Below are 22,174 nucleotides of genomic sequence, written 5' to 3'. Positions count from 1 at the left end.
TGGATTCTAGGATTAGAACGTTTTTGATAAATTTTTAAGCGAAATCCATTTATTCATTCAGCAAATCATTATTTAACATTAGCATGAGCCAGACATTTCTAGGTACTGGGGCTAGAGTAGTGAACCAAACAAAGCTCCTGACTGAAAGTTCACATTTTGGTGGGAAAAATTAGCATATTTGGTTGGTATAAGAAATATGGAAGTATATATGCTGAACAAATAATCACATAAACCTTGACAACCTCCTTTTAGCAATGAATTCTCTGCCTGAATAAGGAAGAGAGCATGAAGAAGTAAAATGTTAATGTCTTATTCTTTTTGAAACATCAGTGGGTTTTATTCAGTTTTATGGTTCAGGAAACTGGCTGTTAGACGTTAATGGCATGTCCATTCATTTGTAAATACAGGATATTTAGCCCTACATATAAAAAGTAGTAATTGGACCCTTAAAGCAGATTTAATAAAATTTGTTAATGACAATTTGCATCAGTGACTGTCTGATTTATTTCTCATCATTTGGAAACACTTTTGTACTCTGGATTTGAGAGCTTGGCATGTTAAAAATCATTTAACTATCTAGAAAGTCTGTGTTTCTTTCTGTCAAGACTACCAATATTTCTAGCCATTTTTGAGGAGCTGGCCCTGTTAAAGGCCAGGGCTGTTGGGAATATAAATGAATAGGCCAAGGCTATTGGTGGAATCTGTTGTTGTAGTAAAGGAAATCTGCAGATGCAGAGTGTACATTCATCTCTAGCCTTTTTTTTTTTTTTTCCTTTTTTTTGGGGAGGGGATGGAGTCTTGCTCTGTTACCCAGGCTGGAGTGCAGTAGCATGATCTTGGTGGCTCACTGCAACCTCTTTTGTTCTGTTCCATTGTTTTGTTTTTGTTTTTCTTCTTTGGGGTTTTCAATTATTCATTTATTGACTCTTTGTTTATCTTTTATATACTGTTTTTCTCTCTAATCGTTAAAAAATCATCAAATTCTTTTATATCAGCAAATATCCAATTAGTGTCAGATTTTCACAGTTGTCTAATGTTTTTGTACTGTTTACTTTGTCTGAACAGGGTCCCAATAAGGTTCCATACATTGCAATTGGACTTAAGTGCCTTAAGTCCCTTTAAATCTATAGGTTCCTCCTCCTCCTCTGTTTTGTTCCTTAAAATTTATCTGTAGAAGAAATTAAGTCTTTTATGTGTGAAGTTTCCCACAGTCTCAATCTTGCTGATTCTACCTGTAAATTGGAGGCAGATTATAGATTTAATCAGATTTAGGCTGATATTCTGGCAGAAAGACTTCATAATTGGTGGTGATTGCAAATCCTATTTCTCTTTTAGTTTTTTTTATCTTCTTTTTCTCATTTTATTCTCTGTTTCTTACCATGTTTACTATGGTGTCTGTTTCCTTGTTCTTTGTAAGTCAGTCTTTTTGTCACTATAATTGTACCTTTTCTATAATTTTTTATAAATGAAATTACATAATGTGGAATCTTGTATCTGGTTTATTTCTATTAGCATAATGCTTTTGAAATATGTGTATCAGCAGTTGATTTCCCTTTTGTTGTTAAGTAATACTCCATTGATGAATATGCAGTTTGTTGACGTGCTCACAAGTTGGGGGAGTTTGGTTGTTTTCAGTTTCATCTTTATGATAAAGTTGCCATGAACATTTGTGTATACATCTTTGGTTGGACATATGTTTTTGATTTTCCTTGGTAAATAACTAGGAATGTTATTGCTAGGTTATATGGTAAGCTTGAGAATTCCAGATCTTCCACATCCTCACCAATTTTAGCCATTCTTGTCGCTGTGTAGTAGTGTCTCATTTTAATTTGCATTTCCCTAATGACTACTAATTTTAAGCATTTTTTTAAATAAGCATATTGGTCATTCTTGTATCTTTCACTTAAGTATCAGCTCAAATCTTTCTTTACCTTTTGTTGTTTTTTTGGGGGAGAGAGAGGATCATCTTATTATGGAGTTGTTAAAGTTCTTTGTATATTCTGGATACAAATCTTTTGTTGCAAATATTTTTTCCCAGTCCATGGCGTGCCTTTTCTTAATAAAACAGTTTTTTGTTTTCAAAAAAACAAAAGGGTGTTTTTGTTTGTTTGTTTGAAACAAAGTCTTGCTCTGTCACCCAGGCTGGAGTACAGTGGCACAATCAAGGCCTAGTATTGCCTCGAACTCCTAGGCTTAAGTGATTCTTCCACCTCAGCCTCCTGAGTAGCTGGGACTACACCTGTGCACCAACACACCCAGCTAATTTTTTTATTTGTTGTAGAGATGGGGTCCCACTGTATTGCCCCGGTTGGTCTCAATGTCCTGGGCTCAAGTAGTCATCCTGCCCTGGCCTCCCAAGGTGTGGGAAATACAGGCATGAGCCACTGCACCCAGTTGAAAGTTTTCAATAAAGTCAGGTTCATCAGTTTTTTTTCTTTTTATGGCTTATGCTTTTTGTGTTCTAAGAAATCTTCGCTTAACCCCGTGGTTACAAAGATTTTTTTGGCATGTTTTTAAATATAAGCCTTATAGTTTTTGTTCCTACATTTAGTTTTATAATTCATTTTGAGATTATTTTTAAATATGTTGTAAATTAAGAGTCAATGTAAAAATTTTTTCCGTAATAGGTCTTGAAATCAGATGGCATAAGTCCTGCAACTTTGTTTCTTTTCAAAATTTGTTTTTGCTATTCTTGGTCTTTTACATTTCCCTGTAAATTTTAGAATCAGCTCGTCAGTTTCTACAAAAAAAATGCTGAGATTTTTATTGGAATTGCAGTGAATAAGTAGATCAGTTTGAGGGAGAATTGACATCTAAACAATATTGAGTCTTCTAATCCATTAGCATAGTATATCTCTCTGTTTAGGTCTTTAATTTCTTTTTGCAATGTTTTATAATTTTTTATGTGCAAATCTTACCTTTTGTCAGATTTAAGTATTTCAAATATTTGATGTTGTAAATAGTTTTTTTTTTTTTTTTTTTGAGACAGAGTTTTTCTCTTGTTACCGAGGCTGGAATGCAATGGTGTGATCTCTGCCCACTGTAACCTCCGCCTCCTGGATTCAAGCAGTTCTCCAGCCTCAGCCTCCTGAGTAGCTGGGATTAGAGGCACCCACCACCATGCCCAGATAATTTTTGTGTATTTAGTAGAGACAGGGTTTCACCACGTTGGCCAGGCTGATCTTGAACTCCTGACCTCAGGTGATCTGCCCACCCTTGGCCTCCCAAAGTGCTGGAATTACAGGTGTGAGTCACCGGGCCCAGCAGTAAATAGTATTTTTAATTTTAATTTTTTATTGTTGCTAGTATATAGAAATATAATTGATTTTTATATATTGAACTTGTTTCCTGCAACTTTGTTAAACTTACTTTTTCTTTCTAGTACCTTTTTGTAAATTCCTTATAGTTTTCTACATAAATAAATCATGTCATTTATGAACAGAGACAGTTTTATCTTTTCGTGTTCAATCTTATGCCTTTTATTTTTTCTTCTTGTCTGATTGTACTAATAGGACCTCCAGTAAATGTTGGATAGAAGTGGTAAGAAAAGTGTTCTAATTCATGGGAGAAGCATTCAGTCTTTCATCATTAAGTGTGACGTTAGCCATAGGTTTTTCGTGGAGCTTGAGGAAGTTTCATTCTGTTCCTGGTTTTCTGAGTTTTATTATGAATGGGTATTAAATTTTGCCAGATGCCTCTTCTGCATTTACTAAAATGATTATGTGAACTTTTTTAGTCCATTAATATGATGGATTACATCAGTTGATTTTTCAAATGTTAAACAAACCTTGCATTCCTGGGATAAATCCTACTTGGTTAGGATGTGTTGTCTTTTTTTGTGTATTGATGGAGTTCATTGGCAAAAAATTTTTTTACATCTATGTTCATGATATATTTACTCTTCATTTCTGATATGATTTACTTTTTTTTATTATTTCTTTCCTGAGTTAGATTGGCTCCCTTTACCTTTTCCTGTTGTCTTGCCCTCACCTCACATTATCTGGTCATCCCTTCCCCAGGTGTTTTCTTTTACTGTTGTGTGGTCTTCCTTGGTAGCTATCATTGTTTTTTGTTCGTTTGTTTGTTTTGTTTTGTTTTTTTAAGTATGTTTTGTTTGTCATTAAGGAAGTTGTACTGCTGTCTTTCCACTTTTTTATAATGGGGCTTTGAACAGTTGCTGTGTTTTTTACCATTTTGATACTTATATTTGAATGAGTTGGAATTTGCCGGGCTAGCTGTTAGTAGATTTCTATAGAAAAGGAAGATAGGCAGGGTAGTTTTTTAGACTTTGCTCCTCAAGAACGTTTCCTTCTTTGCTCTGGTGTAGCCACAGCTTCTTAGCCTCTCTGAATCTAACTTGATTCTAGAGGGCTGATCTTTGCCTTCAAGCCCTGTCTTTTAAGGAAGCCCTGTCTTCCAAGGTGTTTGTTTTCTCTGTAGACGGTGGTGCTTTTTGAGCTCTTTCATCTCCAGGGCCCGCTTGGTAGAAAGGGACTTGCTACCTTTTTTTTTTCTCCAACCTTATTCATATGTTGCTCCTGTTTGATCTTGGTCTACTCTGGGAATGGGGCTCTCTTCTGAGAATGGATATTTGCGGTCAGTCACTAAGACCTACTACCACTGCTGGTTTCCTCTGAACTCCTTGTGCCTGCCTACTGTATCACCAGAGCATCTCACCAGTTCTGTGGGCTTTCTTTGACTAGTAGTTTTGGAGAAGGTAAAATTACAGCTTTACAGGGACTTTTTCCCCCCTGTTTGTTTCCTCTATTTCATTTCTTAAATGAGCACTTGGAAGATTTGGAACCATGCTGCTGCCATGTTTCCCAATAATGACTTAATGACAGAGTTTTGATGACTGAAAGAGCAAAATCAAAAGAGTAAAATGTTTTTTTGCCTTATAACTATTATCCCTAAATGAGTGATGTGAATTCTCAAGATCATTTCATTATTACAATTTGGTACTCTTAAGATGTAGTTTATCTAGGAAAAGGAAAATATTTCTTTAGCCACTCTAACTCTTGAAAGAGTATCTGTGTAAACTCTTATTTTTTTGTTGTTGTTGTTTTTTTTTTTTTTGAGACAGAGTTTTGCTCTTGTTGCCCAGGCTGCAGTGCATTGGCATGATCTTGGCTCACTGCAACCTCCGCCTCCCAGGTTCCAAGTAGCTGGGAATTACAGGCGCCTACCACCATTCCCGACTAATTTTTTTTTGTATTTTTTGGTAGAGATGGAGTTTCACCACATTGGCCAGGCTTGGCTCAAACTCCTGACCTCAGGTGATCCACCAGCCTTGGCCTCGCAAAGTGCTGGGATTATAGGCGTGAGCCACCACACCAGCCTGTATAAACTCTTTAGTTAATTTTATAAACGTCGTAGTCCCATCTTCCGTCCTGAGACTATTTAGAATATAAATTCAATATAAATTTGTATCATTTTGTTTGTTATCTTCTAGGCCCATTTTTTTCTTTCTGCTCCATCTTTATAAAATTTTGTTTTTTTTTCCACCCGAAACAGGGTCTTGCTCTTTTGCCCAGGCATGGTGCAGTTGAGGCTCACTGCAGCCTCAACCTCCTGGGCTCTCAACCTCCTGGACTCAAGTGATCTTACCACCTTAGCCTCCTGAGTAATGGGGACGACGGGAACACACCACCACACTGGCCAATATTTGTAATTTTTTTCCAGAGACAGGGTTTCTCTATGTTGCGCAAGCTGGTCTTGAACTGCTGGGCTCAAGTGATCCGCTCACCTGGCCTGGGTCTCCCAAAGTGTTGGGATTATAGGCATGAGCCACCATGCCCAGCCTATGATTTTTTTTTTTTTTTTTAGACAGAGTCTTGCTCTGTCGCCCAGCCTGGAGTGCAGTGGCGCAATCTTGGCTCACTGCAACCTCTGCCTCCCAGGTTCAAGCGATTCTCCTGCCTCAGCCTTCCGAGTAGCTAGGATTACAGGTGCCTATTACCTGGCTAATTTTTGTTGTATTTTTAGTAGAAATGTCGTTTCACCATGTTGGCCAGCCTGGTCTCGAACTCCTGGCCTTAAGTGATACGCCCGCTGCAGCCTCCCAAAGTGCTGAGACTACAATTGTGAGCTGCTGTTCCCAGCCCCAGCCTATAAAATTTTATCCTTATGCTTCTCAGACCATCTGTCCTCCCACATATGTATTTGTTTTCTATTTAACTTCAGATTCAGACTGAGTTTCCCATCTCTTTACCATTCTTGTATTATTAAACAAGTTTTCCTGAATAAAACTGGTAGCTATTCATTGCATGCCTGAAGCTTAGAAAGTGGCCATGTTTGGCTCTACAACTTATCCTAATTGTTTGGAATTTATAAGCCAGTCAATGCCACTTAGACTAGCTCTTTCCCAGTGATTGTGTCCTATGTAAGTGAAAAAAAAAGAAAGTGAGAATTACCAGTAAATAATCCTCTGGGCTTATCAGGCAGGTTATCAAGCCTGTAAAATAATTTATTGTACTTCTCTTTACAGAGTAGAAATTGGTTTTTGTTTTTGTTTTTTTAAAGACAGGTCTCGCTCTGTCATCTAGGCTGGACTGCAGTGATGCAGTCACAATTCACTGCAACCTCTAATGCCTGGGATCAAGCAAGTAATTCTCCTGCCTCAGCCTCCAGAGTAGCTAGGACTACAGGCATGTGCCACCATGCCCAGCTAATTTGTTTTCTTTCATTACTTTTTTTTTTGGTGGGGGGTGGGCAGTAAAGACAGGGTCTCATTGTATTTTAAGTGACCCTCCTGCCTCAGCCTCCCAAAGTGCTGGGATTACAGGCATGAGCCACCACACCTGGCCTCAGGTGGAAATTCTTAATTCTTCTTTCTCCCAAGAATCATCTAAGGAAAGATTTATTTAAAATGATATTCATCAAACCTGCCCTCTAGTGACGTTTTAAAGAGAAGAAACTTTCAGAGTCATAGCACTAGCAAAGCAGTTCTGCACTTAATAATATTTTCTCCTTCCTCAAATCCATTTAATGGAAAACAGAAGTTAAATTGGAATTGAGCACCTTGATTCCTGCTATCCCTTTTATTTAATAGTATTAAAAATTTTGTTTCCTCTCCTGTAATCCCAGCACTTTGGGAGGCCAAGGTGACCAAATTGCTTGAGCTCAGGAGTTTGAGACCAGCCTGGCCAACACGGTGAAACCCCACCTCTACTAAAAATACAAAAATTAGCATGGCATGATGGTGCATGCCTCAAGTCCCAGCTACTTGGGGGACTCAGGTGCAAGGATCACTGAAACCTGGAAGTTGAGGGCTGTGGTGAGCTGAGCTGAGATCACACCACTTTGCTCCAGCCTGGGTGACAGAATGAGACCCTATCTCAAAAAAAAAAAAGAAAAAAAGTTTCCTTTAAATGGAGCAAAATGCCATTAAAACCCAAAGATATGGCAAAATCCTGCCTCTTTTTTTTTTCTTTTTTGGGATGGAGTTTCACTCTTATTGCCCAGGCTGGAATGCAATGGCGCGATCTCGGCTCACTACAACCTCCGCCTCCCAAGATCAAGTGATTCTCCTGCCTTAGCCTCCCAAGTAGCTGGGATTATAGGCACCCGCCACCACGCCTGGCTAATGTTTTGTATTTTTAGTAGAGACAGGGTTTCACCATGTTGGCCAGGCTGGTTTTGAACTCCTGACCTCAGGTGATTCACCCACCTCAGCCTCCCAAAGCGCTGGGATTACAGGCGTGAGCCACCATGCCCAGCCTAAATCCTGCCTCTTGATTAACCTCTGTGATTTATGTATCGTCTCTTCTAGCTTTGGTGTCATCCCCAGCACTCCTCTAGCCATCCATACACCACTGATGCCAAACCAGAGCATTGATGTCTCCCTGCCTCTCAATACCTTGGGCCCAGTCATGAAGATGGAACCTCTGAATAACCTCCAGGTCAGAGTTTTACTTCACTCAGGTGGTACAAGTTAATATCTTGCCAATTATTATTATTTTTAAAGACAGAGTCTCACTCTGTTGCCCAGGCTGGAGTGTAGTGGTGCGATCTCGGCTCACTGCAACCTCCGCCTCCTGGGTTCAAGCGGTGCTCCTGCCTCAGCCTCCCAAGTAGCTGGGATTACAGGCGCAAGCCACCATGCCTGGCTAATTTCTGTATTTTTAGTAGAGGTGGGGTTTCACCATGTTGACCAGGCTGGTCTCGAACCTCTGACCTCAAGTAATCTGCCCACATGGGCCTCCCAAAGTGCTGGGATTACAGGCGTGAGCCACCGCACCCGGCCCAATTTTTCATTTACATGTAAAAAAGTCCCTCTTTCTTCCTTAGGTTTGAGTTAGTCATGGAATAGGATTTGAAATAAATCTTTGTGGACGAGAGTTTTATGTTTCGTTGTTAAGAAAAACAAGTCATGCATGACATAGATATTCATTCTTTTACTCAACAAACATTTAGAAAATTTTTTCTTAACTTCTTATTTGTAAACCTTTTTTCCTTAAGACTTTTATAGCAAAATTTGAATTTTATTAATATAAGAAGAGATTTATATGGAGGTTATCATTGAACACTGGACCACAAGTAGCTAGGCTGTTGGGATTTAAATGCCCCATTAGCACATATCTATGATGGGTATAACAGCATCTTAGAGGAATTTTATCTGGTCTACAAGAGCCTCTTTATCTTGAAAATGTCGAATTTTTTAGAATGCTTGGGTATCAGCTTAGAGTTTCATTCAGTTTTCACCTACCTTGAAGTTTCCTTTGAAATATAAACCTTCTGGGCTTCAGGCAACATGAAGGCAGAGCAGTAAGCTCATAAGTCAGAGCTGTAGCAACCCTGGAGGTTGCTAGCGGTTATGGTTTTAATGTTCACAAGAACAGGAAGAAAGCCTTGGGCCACCCTGAAATGGGGAACTGTAATCGATCCCTGCATAAAGCAGAGACCCTGGAAGGGCAGCTCCCTCAAAGAAAGGAGAACTAGGAAAATGTTTTCGCCATCCCCCAAAAATGACAGGAAAGTTCTGAGCAAGGTTCTGGGTGTAGCCCCTTGTGAGAAATTCAAGGCCCAATCAATGCCATAGATGAGTTATATAGTCCAAATTTACACTACTTATATAGGTGTAGTAACCTCCAAATCAATAAATTAATATAAAATTGGCCCGGGACTGGTGAAACCTAGAGTTCTGTCAGAAGCAAATACAAAGCAGCCCTTTAACAACAGTTGTAAAATTTAGGGCCTTCAAGACCCTCAAATGAAAAGAAAATCTCTACTGAAAGTGAGCTCACAATTTAACAGGAGAGAGAGAGAGAAAGATACACTGTGAAGGATAGTCAAAAGACATTGCAAAGAGGACTGGTACTGTCCCCACCCCCACTAAGAACTTAAGATAGAACAGTCTGAATGAGACTATGAAATATATTTAAAATGATGAAAGAAAAATGTCAGCTTTCCACTTTCCAGTCAAGACAGGTGGGATCCCATTGTTTAATCTTCTGGAAATACCAGTGTGAGATACTAGTACTGATGGTGAGACGTCAAGAGTAAAATATCCTGGAGTTAAAACTAAACATTCTTCAGTCATTTAAATACCAGCACAGCAGGCCTGTTTGCCAGTTCAATAACTACCTTGTTGCCACAGTAGTTGACTGCCTTTTTTTCCAGCAAAGGGAGTGATGATTTAGAGGGTAGACGAGTGAGTCACAATGCAACTTGGCTCAGACAAGAAGAATAAAGCAAGGATTACTATGCAGATGGAATTGGCTGTTACTATGATGACAGTAATGTGTTAAGGGGCTTTTCCAGCACAGGATCCTGAAGAAACTTAACCCAAATCTACATCTGTTCCCTTTTCATTGAAATCTAACCTCCCATTGGCCACAGAGCCTCAAGCCTAATATTTGAGGACAGTCAGCATGCATGCAAGAATGCTTTGCCTCGTAAGTAGGAAAAAGAATTTGGGTCACAGAAACCAGGGCAAATTTTCTGCTCTTAAAATGAAAAGAAAAAAAAAAAAGAAACAGTAAACAAATTAATGAATGTCAGTTTACTTTCCTGTTGGCATTTCCATTTGACTAACTCCTGAATAGGAACCCTCACAAGAGAAGTTGAATCTTAGTCCAACCCTTTCCTCAAAAGTATTGATGTGATATTAGAACTAGCAAGTTTTAATTTTCATAAACCTGATATTATAAGAAGCAAACTTTAAATTTTTCCATCTATAGTTAACTACTTATTTTTCAAGTTTTCCCCGTGGATTCTCCTCTTTTGGGGATGTCATAATTGTGGCTGTTTTCTCATTAATTGGCATTTCCCAATGGAGATGATAAACAAAACTTGAAAAGAGAAAAACTTTTTCCCCCTGTGAGCAGCTCTACTTAGTGTATGCTGGTGAGAGTTGGAACTAATGGCAAGCTTAGGGATGTGTAGGGTACTTTGGATTTCAGCTTCCATTCTTCCCTTTTCCCCATATGAACAAGAAGAAAATAAAAACATCATTCTAACAAGGTTAAACTATATACATCCAGATAAAGCCAGATAAAGATTGATCTAGCTTTTAAATATATTTGTATAATGTTTAGATTCAAGAGCTCATGTGGGAAAATTAGTATTTTTCTAGTACTACAGACCACAAAATCGGGAAAAAAAAAAGTTGGGGATTGAGGAAATGAAATTTTGAATTCCATGTGGGTTTTAGCTATTTTGGCTAATTTAATATCAATGTGTAGAACAATTAAATCAAGCCCGGCTGCCAGAACTGTAGTATAAAACTTATTATAAAAACTTTTCATCAGAACACTCATTAAACTGCTTATTGGCTTATAGACTATTTGAAACACTATTTAAAAGTTAAAAAGATACCATTCATTCTTTTTTTTTTCTTCGAGATGGAGTTTCGCTCTTGTCACCCAGGCTCGAATGCAGTGGCGCAATCTTGGCTCACTGCAACCTCCGCCTCCCAGGTTCAAGCGATTCTCCAGCCTTAGCCTCTGAGTAGCTGGGATTACAGGCGCCTGCCACCACACCCAGCTAATTTTTGTATTTAGTAGAGACGGGGTTTCACCAATGTTAGCCACGCTGGTTTCGAACTCCTGACCTCAGGTGATCCACCTGCCTCTGCCTCCCAAAGTGCTGGGATTACAGGCATGAGCTGCCATGCCCTGCCCATTCATTCTTAAAATATAAAATACATTATGCCTTAAATATGGGAATTAAATACCTAGTAGAGATTTGATCCTGGAAGAATTTTTCTGCTATACTGACATCGACTGCAAAAGCTTTTGTGAATCAGCTTATAAACATTATACAAAGTAAAGTTAAGCTTGCTCCTACTGGGAGCCTTTCTTGAGTTTATTTATATCACATAATTATATTCCTTAAAAAGAGAATTGATTCTCTCTGTTTAAATAAAGCAAAAACCTTAATAAGTATCTAAATGTATTTCCTCTAAATGAGTTTTCTCTGACTCTGATGTCCTTGTTTCTCATTTCATGTGTTAGTTGTGCTTAGAAACATTTTCCCAATGAACTTCTTCAAACTTGGACTGCTTTTTCAAGTCAGTGTCTGCAAGGAGACAGTGGAATTATGATTTAACATGTGTTCATCTCCAGGGTAATGCTCATGGTCTTTATGTAGATGCTGCAGAGTTCCCACAGCTGCTTGGCCTCCTTTTTCCAGGGCCATAAACTCTTTTGAGAACATTGATAGCATCATTCTATCAAGTTTTCAGGATGATAAAGGCACAGTTTAAGGAGCCAACTAATTCTACAATTATTTAAGAAAAACCGGCCAGGCATGGTGGCTCACACCTTAATCCCAGCACTTTGGGAGACTGAGGCGGGCGGATCACGAGGTCAGGAGATCGAGACCATCCTGGCTAACACGGTGAAACCCCGTCTCTACTAAAAATGCAAAAAAAATTAGTCGGGCATGGTGGCGGGTGCCTGTAGTCCCAGCTACTCAGGAGGTTGAGACAGGAGAATGGCTTGAACCCGGGAGGCGGAGCTTACAGTGAGCTGAGATCGTGCCACTGCACTCCAGCCTGGGTGACAGAGCGAGACTCCGTCTCAAAAAAAAAAAGAAAAACCCAGTCCCGAGACTTTTCTCCCTAACAAGACCTCCAATATCTCCTCCCACAAAGCCAATTTCGTTCACCTCTTTTGATTCTTTTGATAATTACCTAAGTAACATGCTCATATTGTGACTCCTGGATTTTTATTTATTTTTTTTTTTTGAGATAGGGTCTTACTCTGTCACCCAGGCTGATGGTGCAGTCACGGGTCACTGCAGCCTTCACCTCCTGGGCTCAAGCAATCCTCCCACCTCAGCCTCCCAAATAGCTGGGACCACAGGAGCACACCACTACACCCAGCTAATTTATATTTTTAAAAATTTTTTGTAGAGACAGGGTCTCTCCATGTTGCCTAGGCTGGTCTCAAATTCCTGGGGTCAAGCAGTCCTCCCACCTTGACCTCCCAAAGCGCTGGGATTACAGGCGCGAGCCACCACACCCAGCTGGATTTTTCTGTTTTAGATATTCCTGTACATGTCCCCACTCACTGCCATCATCTACATACTTTTCATGTTCCCATTTTTTCTGACAGAACTATCTTAAAATTTACTTAAATCAGTGTTCAATGTTTACATCAATTTTTTTTTTAAGAGATAAAATCTTGCTCAGTCACCTGGGCTGAAGTGCAGTAGTACAATCATGGCTCATTGCAGCCTCAAACTCCGAGGCTCAAGCGATCCTCCTACCTTGGGAGAATCTCCAGTAGCTGGGACTACAGGTGTGTGCCACCACGCCTGGCTAATTTTTTATTTTTATGTAGAGATGGGGTCTCACTATGTTGCCCAGGCTGGTCTGAAATTCCTGGGCTTAAGTGATCCTCCTGCCTCAGCTTCCTAAAGTGCTGGAATTACAGGTATGAGCCACCACACCCTGCCCAGTGTTTACGTTGTTATGACCGCATATATTCTTTGAAGCTGAGCCATATATTAAAGTGATTTTTCCTCAATAAAACTTTTTGTAGATAATTGGAGTTAATACCCGTTTCTGTTGGTGTTTTTAACTGTAATTCAATCCCAAATTCCATTGAGATCAGACCCTTCAAAGTATACTATTAGTTTCCCTTTCTTAAAGTCTCTTCTAGACTGATTTACTTGAATGCCTGGAACATAGCTGTCTTCCTGGGACCTCCTTTCATCTTAACCCTGGGGATTCATTCCCTTCATCAGCTCTCTCCTACTCAGGGTCTCCTGTTCTAGTGTCCTTTTCTTGGTTTACTCCCTCTTTTGATGAAACACATTTTCCTGTGGATTCCTAAGAATAGGTATGTAGACTATTCCATAGGTTTGAGCCTTTACATGTTTTTAAATGTCTCTTTTAGTCTGTCTTCATACTTGTTTGACAGCTGCTGTATAAAATTCTAGGTTAGGAATCATTTTCCTCCTAATCAGAAGCCGTTCTGATTCTTGATCCTTGCCTTAGCCCTGTTTTTTTCTCAACGAAAGCTTGTACTTTGTCCCCAGTGTTTCAAATTTCAGTGATATGCCTCATTGTGACTGTGTCTTTTCACCCATCATGCTGGGTACTCATTGGGTTCTTTAAAACCGGAAACTCATGTCCTTCAATTCTAGGAATGTGTCTTTAACTTCTTTGCTGATGCTCTCCCCTTCATTTTCTCTATTTCTTATCAGACGTCTTGCTATTTGGATGTTGATTCTCCTGGACTGACTCTGTTTTCCCCTCCTATTTTCCATCCCCTTTTCCTTTTACTCTACTTTTTAAAACCTTGTTTATGGGGACAGGTGCAGTGGCTCACACGTGTAACTCCAGCACTTTGGGAGGCCAAGGAGGGCGGATCACCTAAGGCCAGGAGTCCAAGACCAGCCTGGCCAACTTGACGAAACCCTATCTCTACTAAAAATACAAAAATTAGCCAGGCACGGTGGCACACGCCTATAGTCCTAGCTACTCGGGAAGCTGAAGCAGGAGAATTGCTTGAGCCAGGGAGACAGAGGTTGCAGTGAGTTGAGATCACGCCACTGCACTCCAGCCTGCATGACAGAACGAGCCACAAGCCTTTATCTCAAAAAGAAAAAAAAAAACTTTTTTATGAAACATTTTTAACATTACAGAAATAAACAGAATAGTATAATGAGTCCCTGTGTACCCATCATCCAGCTTCAATAATTATCCATGGGGTATAAATATCATTTATACCCCTTTCCATAACCCTACTCTATTATTTTGAAGCAAATCCCAGACATTTATATCGCTTAATCTGTAAATATTTTAGTATGTGTCGTTTTTTGTTTGTTTGCTTATTTGTTTGAGGTGGAGTCTCGCTGTGCCGCCCAGGCTGGAGTGCAGTGGTGTGATCTCAGATCACTGCAACCTCCACCTCCTGGGTTCAAGTGATTCTCTTGCCTCGGCCTCCCAAGTAGCTGGGATTACAGGCACGTGCCACCATACCTGGCTAATTTTTGTATTTTTAGTAGAGACGGGGTTTCACCATGTTGACCAGGCTGGTCTCGGATTCCTGACCTTGGGTGATCCGCCCTTGTGGGATTACAGGCGTGAGCTACCACACCCAGCTCAGTATGTGTCTTTAAAACAGGTCTCTTTTAAAAATTTTAACTGCAATAACTGTTCTCACAACTTAAAAAATTAGCAAGAATTCCTTAATATCACATATCGAATCAATGTTCAGATTTTATCGTAATTTTTTTTGTTTTATTATTTGTGTTTGAATGAGTAAAGTGCACATATTATGTTGGGTTGATAGCTCTTAAGTCTCTTTAGCTACACTGTTTAGTATGATAGCCACTAGCCACATGTGGCTATGTAAATTGAAATTAAATCAAATTCAGTTTCATCATTGCATCAGCCACATTTCAAATACATGTGTGGCTAATGGTTACTAGATGGGACAGTGCAGAAGTAGAACATTTACATTACTTTAGAAACTTCTGTTGGCAGTGCCAATCTGTAGGCTCCTCTTCTATATTTCTTTTACCTTTGGTTTTCAGCAGTTTGGCTATTATGTATATAGTTGTTTTTCTTGTATTTCTCTGGCTTGGAGCTCACTGAGCTTGGATCTGCAAGTTGATAGTTTTCCCCAATTTTGGAAATGTTTTGTCATTCTTCAGATTTTTTTTCTTCCTCATTATGTCTCTTCTCTTCTTCTAGAACTCCAGTTACATATGTGTTAGACCACTTGATATCATCTCTCAAATCACTGAGGCTGCTTTTTTTTTATTTAATCTTTTTTTCTCTCTGTTCTTCAGATTGGATAATTCCTGTTGATCTGTTTTCATGTACACTGCTTCTTTCTTCTATAGGCAACAACCTTCTGTTAAACTAATCCAGAGCATTTTCATTTCAGATATTGTACTTTTTAATTCTAGGATTTCCATTTGATTTTTTGCTGAATTTTCCTCTCTGGGCTGGCTCGATTCTTTCAAAAGTTATCTTTAAGTCTCTGTCTAGAATAGAAAGGCTTTCTGCCAGCCTTGTGGGGAGCTAAATTGGGAAAGAGGGCTGGAGAGTCTTAGCATTCAGTATGCATTAATTCATTTAATTCACCACCCCTCAGCCATGTCTGGCTTTTACTTCTAAGTGCCATCTATTTTATCCTCTCTAAAAGAATCAATCTTCAGTTTTGTGCAGGGCCTAGAGACCTAAGAGCTGTCCAGCAGTATAGAATCGGGGTTGGGATCTAGAAATCCTATTGACATCTTAATCCTCTCGCTTTTAACACTGCCCTCCTCTCCCCACCATACAGTTCCAGAGGTGCTACCAGTCCTAAGCCTTTGAGAATTCTGTGGTGGTATTGCTAATCCATCTGTTTTCCAGGTACCAAGATTTTGTTGCTGTTATATCTTTTTGTTAGTATCTCTATGAATTTATACCTTGAAAATTTTTTATTTTCCCTTGGTTATGGCAGAACTTTTTCTGGGAGAAAGGAAACTTAAATGTGATTTTTCAATCTACTGTCTCTGCCTAGAGGTCTGATAGCACCTTAACATTTTTTCTTTCCTTCCTGCAATACAACTTTATAATTAGGAACCTTAGAGGTGAACCTGTGGAGAAAGAATTGGCCCTTTCCCATATATAGTTTTTGTTGTCCCTCTCTTTATTGCCTTTAAATCTCACATAAACATTGTCGAATAAGAGGCTGAATATTAATTAGAGAAAAGAAATAGACACAATGTCTCTTTTTTTTTTCTTTGAATATCTTTTCTAAAACAAGGCAATATTTATCAGTCTGTTCATGTAACCTTTGATTAGGGCACAAAGTGATGAAGACACTAGCTGCAAAGGACACGATCTTACAGTCCTGTTTATTCATGTCTTAAGATCATTGTCAGCCAAATTTTGCTAGTATGTGGCTCTGAGGAAATTCTGTCCCTTGCTACTCCTACATGTAGTTCCAGCCTGTGAGACAGTCAGTTGCAGATGGTGCTTGTCCCTGATATTTCATGTCTTGCATACGTCCGTTCACACTCAGAAAACCCACAGCTGTAGCTATTGTACCAGAAAAACTGGTAGACGCTTCCAAGCGGAAGACCTTTTCAGCAGCTTCCATCAAATGAAGCAAACCAGCTTGGCATTTGCTGACGTTTCTTGACTGTTGTGCAAGCCAAACAAGTCAGTGTTGAAGCCTTCTTTGGTCTTCCAAGATCCACAATTGAGGATTGCACACTCTGATTGCATTTGTGGGACCACGATGCTGCTTGAATAGACAATGAGTCCTTGAAGTGGTGGATCTTTTGGAAACTATGTAGAGATTCGCACGTCAGACAGTTGGATCCAATGTTGGATCTACTATCCAAATGATCCCTGTAGACCTAAAAATATTCCACCTAAAATATTCCATAAGCAGTATGTAGGTACTGGAGTCTTCATTATGAAAGATTAAAACATTTTGCTGTCAAAAAATAAAATAGAAAATTACTTACTGTGATTGCTACTTCCAGTTTGACATATTCTTCATGTCCCATCAGGACTATAAGCATATTCTTTAATCTCATCTGAGAAATTCAATATATTACATATTAGATATTCCTTTTTTACTAGATTGTCCTTAGTGAGAACAGTCCTTTATCTTTTTTTATCAAGATAATCAAGAGTCTACTAAGCAGTATCTTTTGTCTTTCTGTAACCAGCACTCAGCTACTGGTTTCTGGGATCTTTTAGCAGCATATCTATTAATAATAACTGTCTTGTTTGAATGGCCACACATAAGCAATCGGCAAGATCTGTTAAGCAAAGGTGTCTGATGGATCAGAAATCTGTCCTCAAAGGCAGGAGACAGTTAAACACCCAAACTTGGGTCACATTACCCAAGTAATAGAAATCTGTGCTGATATCCTGAGAAAGGATAATAAATTTCACACAGTAGTTCTAAAATAGTAATAAAAGTGATTTGTGGGCTTTTATTTGTTAAATTCACAGCCATCTTTTTATCATGATTATAAGCTAGGAGTTAATGATGGATAATGGCATCAGTTTTATGTTTCTAATTTAATAAATGATTAGAAATAGATTTAACCTTGTGGTCTTTAGATTTAAGCTTGTAATGCAGTAGAGGACTTTGAATTCTGGATGTAAAATAGCTACCTCTTTCAAGTCCTGGCTGATAAAAACCTATATTATAGGTTGGAATTACAGAGAACTCACTCAGATTTTTCCTCAGCTGGATTGAATTTGAGAGCCATACCCTGCTCTCATTCATGTTTACTCTCTTACATTTTGCTATAGCATGATGTTTAATGAGATGGGGAAGAAAGTGCATTATTCATACTTTTTAATGAAGGGGTTGTGCATAGGCTTTGTAGTATTAAGGTCCATACATATTTGAATAAAACTGCAGAAAAGCTTTGAGCCATGTGACCATGTACACATAAGGAATGTAAAATCTCATAGTTGGAAGGGATGGTCTTCAATTTTGTCTATTTCAAACCTTATCTGTTTTTGATGGAATTCACTCTGTCTTGGCAGTGATGGGAAAATCAGTGGGTACACCAGTGATTTGCTACCCTAAATGACCCATTCTGTCTTCATAAAACTCTGTTAGGGAGTTGTTTATTTGGCGTTTTTTTGTTTTTGTTTTCTTTTGAGGGGGGCGGGGGGGGAATCGGAGTCTCACTCTGTCGTCCAGGCTGGAGTATAATGGTGTGATCTCAGCTCACTACAACCTCTACCTCTCAGGTTCAAGTGATCCTCCTCCCTCAGCCTCCTAAGTAGCTGGGATTACAGGTGCCTGCCACCACGCTCAGCAATTTTTTGGATTTTTAGTAGAGACGAGGTTTTTTCACCATGTTGGCCAGGATGGTCTCGAACTCTTGACCTCAAGTGATCTGCCCACCTCGGCCTCCCAGAGTGCTGGGATTACAGGCGTGAGCCACCACACCTAGTTGTTTATATGAAATAAAATGTCTTCCTTTAGGTTCTATCTATAGATCCTAGTTCTACATTTTGAGATTTTTATAAATTAAGTTTCTGAATCAAGGCACCCAGGGCCTGAAAGTCAATCAGGTGGGCCTGTAATGAAAACATACTTTGTCTGAATTTATTTTCTTTTTTTTTCTACTTAAGGAAAGCCTAAGTTTATGGAAAGGCATTTATATAATGTCAGTTTTATTGTTCTAATTTTAGAAGAAAATCCAGTTAGAAGGAGGGACCCTGGTAAATGTATTTGGAATCAGTTATAGTTTGGAGACTGAAGGAAAATATTATCTAATCACTTTTGAAAAGTGTGAATGAAAGATGATCCTTGACTTGGTAGCAGCCTTCCTTTCCAGGAACCCCTGAAGGAGTTGAAGGGCAAGTACTCAGAACAGGAAAGCACAGAACTTCTCGATTCCATAGCTCCCACTGTGCTCCTGACAGTAATTTATGTCCCTCTATATGACCTTCTTCCCCAGTGGAACTACCCAGAGACAGCATCTGTGTTCAGTGGCCTGCCCATCTGTCCAGTCATCTTGACAGCCACGTGTCCTCCTTTTGTCCACGTAAGGTTGTACTGTCCACCAGGCAGAACATAGGCAAAACAGTGAACTCATTTGATTTTTAACTTGCAGCTAACTAATCTGAGGACGTATGCTTAATATCTAGAACCTAGATTTGATTCTAGATCAGTTTTACCCCTGGATTGAAAAATCAGTTATGTTCATTGACACCAGTTACTGCCTATTATTACTGAAGTCTGTTCTTTTATTGAATTTCTACTAGGTCTTCTATGACATATTAAATTAGAGTGGAATTTTAATCACTTTAACTGATAGTTTTCTAGTCTTGCCTTCACGATTTTTTGATTCAGTACAGTATGTATTAAATGTTTTTGTTTGTTTTTTTCAGTCAGGGTCTTGCTCAACTTCCCAAGTTGGAGTTCAGGGGCACAAACATAGCTCACTGCATCCTCAACCTCCTGGACTCAAGTGATCCTCCCACCTTAGCCTCCCAAGTAGCTGGGAATACAGGTGCATGCCATCACACCTAGCTGATTTTTTTTTTTTTTTTGTAGAGTTGAGGTCTGGCTATGTTTCCCAGGCTGGTCTTGAACTCCTAGGCTCAAGCCATCCACCTGCCTTGGCCTCCCAAAGTGCTGGGATTACAGGCATGAGCCACCACACCCGGCCTAAATGTATTTTTAAAGTTTTACAGGCTCACGCCTGTAATCCCAGCAGTTTGGGAGGTCGAGGCAGGTGGATCACTTGAGGTCAGGAGTTCAAGACCAGCCTGGCCAACATGGCAAAGCTCTGTCTCTACAAAAATACAAAAAAGTTAGCTGGGCATGGTGGCGCACGCCTGTAATTCCAGCTACTCAGTAGGTTGAGACAGGAGAATCGCTTGAACCCAGGAGGTGGAGGTTGCAGTGAGCCGAGATTGTGCTATTGCACTCCAGCCTGGGGAACAGCAAGACTTCATCTCAAAAACAAAAAAACAAAACAAAACAAAAACCCAGTAAGCCCTACATAGCAAATAATAGCTCAAGTTGTCCCTCCGCCCCATCCTTCCCACCCCTGACTATTAAACAATATTCAGAGATGAGACAGCAGCAACCAAGGGCACATCAGCCAGTACATGTAGCTGTGTAGCTATCATTAAAGGGAAAAAGAAAGACTGGTCCCTTTTGGCTTATCTGTCAGGCAGGCTGAAAGGCCTGTGAAATTATTGCTGACTGTTTCTGGCAACTGGAACTATATAGAGTAATTCTGTTGTAGGCTGCTAGAAGAGGAGAGGATTAGGGGCCAGTAAGATTTCTGAAGAGTAACTGGGTTGATCAATATAGTATCACAGGTGGATTATACATTGGCAGAAAGCAGTCACATGTACATTTGCTATAAGTTCTGGATTTATTTTATTTAACTTATAAAACTTTCAAAATGAGGAAGCTACCCAGGAATAGGAACAGATGCAGTGTATCTTAGCATGATTTTCCCTTGACCCTGGGTTCCCTGTGAGGCACACAGCTGCCAGTGACATAGGTATGTCACTGGCATACCTATGTCAGTGACTTTCACATAGTGGTGAAAGTTGCTTAATTCTTGCTATACCACTGGCCTCTTCCACTCAAGTAACCCTCAGGTAAGTTAGCTGTTATACTCAGATATCTAACTTACAGCAAATGTATATGTGACTGCTTTCTGCCAGTGTATAACCTCCCTGTGATACTATTCTGACCAATCTTTTTTATTGGCCCCTAATCCTCTCCTCTTCTAGCAGCCTACAACAGAATTACTCTACATAGTTTCAGTTGCCAGAAACAGTCAGCAATAATTTCACAGGCCTTTCAGCCTGCCTGACAGATAAGCCGAAAGGCACCAGTCTTTCCTTTTCCCTTTAATGATAGCTACACAGCTACATGTACTGGCTGATGTGCCCTTGGTTGCCGTTGTCTCATCTTTGAATACTATTTATGTTAATAGTGGGGGTGGGGTTGGGCTGAGGGACAACTTGAGCTATTTGCCAAGTAGGGTTTACTGTTAAACTCAGGTAACCATGAGTATAACTGGCCAGTGGTATAGCAAGAATTAAGCAACTTTCATCTGCCCACCTGGAAGAACTTGCATTAATAGTTTCTAAGCAGAAAAGGCAAAATCCTACCAAAGGTCTCCAAGACCTTGGGTGATCTAGCTATGCCTTTCCTTCCCTCCTTTCATCATTGACTTCATCTGCTACTCCTCCGCTTCACTATAGCCATTCTGGTCTCCTCACTGATCTTAGAATAGGGTATGCTGCCACCTCATGACCTTTTAATTGACTATTGTCCTTGTCTGGAATGTGCCTTCTCCCAGTCTCCATATCTGTGTAGCTTACTTACTTACTTTAGGTTTTTACTAAAGTAGTACCCAAAAAAGAGAATAGAATGATAGTTACCAGAGGATGGGAGGTGAGGGGAATGAAGAGAAGTAGGTTAATGGGTACAAACATACAGTTAGATAGAAGGAATAAGTTCTTTTCTTTTTTTTTAAGTCTCACTCTGTTGCCCAGGCTGGAATGCAGTGGTGCCATCTTGGCTCACTGCAACCTTCGCCTCCCAGGTTCAGCCTCCCGAGTAGCTGATTACGGGTGCCCGCCACCACACCTGGCTAATTTTTATATTTTTATTGGAGACAGGAGTTTTGTCATGTTGGCCAGGCTGGTCTCAAACAACTAACCTCAAGTGATCTGCCCACCTCAGCCTTCCAAAGTGCTGGGATTACAGGCCTGAGCCACCGCACGCCTGGCTAAATAGTACCTTTTTAATAAAAGATTTTCTCACTTCACTCCCAGTACTACCAATCTCCCTTATTTTTACCCCATAGCATTTCATTATATTTTAATTACTACTTAATTATTTATTACCGCCTCCTGCCCCTCTCCTACTAGAATGCAAATTCCAAAGGAACAGCAGTTTTTGTCTGTTTTTCCCCCCCTGCTCTGTCTCCCAGTGCCTGGAACAATGTCTGGCACACAGTAGGTGCTAGATAAATATTTGTTGTTGAATGAGTCTTTTTGCTTTCATTTAAGAAAGTATTAACCAGCATCAGATTCATCTAGTTCTTGAACCAAACTAAGCAAGGCTATCCCTTCATCTTAACAAACAGAGGATCCCTAAACACAGCCTCTGCCTGTTGTTTCTCAGCAGCCTTGCATTCTGTCCTCTGACTCTGATACAATACCCTTCTATCTGGTCTGGTGCTGGTCCCAAGTTTAATCTGAAGA

The 22,174-nt window shown here is 39.8% G+C and overlaps 1 protein-coding gene across 3 annotated transcripts in view; it reads left to right on the top strand.

Moving 5' to 3' along the window:
- Positions 1-22,174, top strand: part of AP2B1 (adaptor related protein complex 2 subunit beta 1) — a 134,245-nt gene that overhangs the window by 83,951 nt on the left and 28,120 nt on the right. For all 3 annotated transcript variants that reach the window (XM_003281364.4, XM_003281365.4, XM_003281366.4), the window contains one exon: positions 7,772-7,901. In XM_003281364.4, coding sequence (XP_003281412.1) covers positions 7,772-7,901 — 130 coding nt within the window. The remainder of the gene's footprint in view (positions 1-7,771; positions 7,902-22,174) is intronic.

The sequence above is a fragment of the Nomascus leucogenys genome, unplaced genomic scaffold (assembly GCF_006542625.1).
Source record: "Nomascus leucogenys isolate Asia unplaced genomic scaffold, Asia_NLE_v1 Super-Scaffold_391, whole genome shotgun sequence".
NCBI classification, from domain to species: domain Eukaryota; kingdom Metazoa; phylum Chordata; class Mammalia; order Primates; family Hylobatidae; genus Nomascus; species Nomascus leucogenys.
This window is presented reverse-complemented; position numbering and strand designations above follow the sequence as displayed.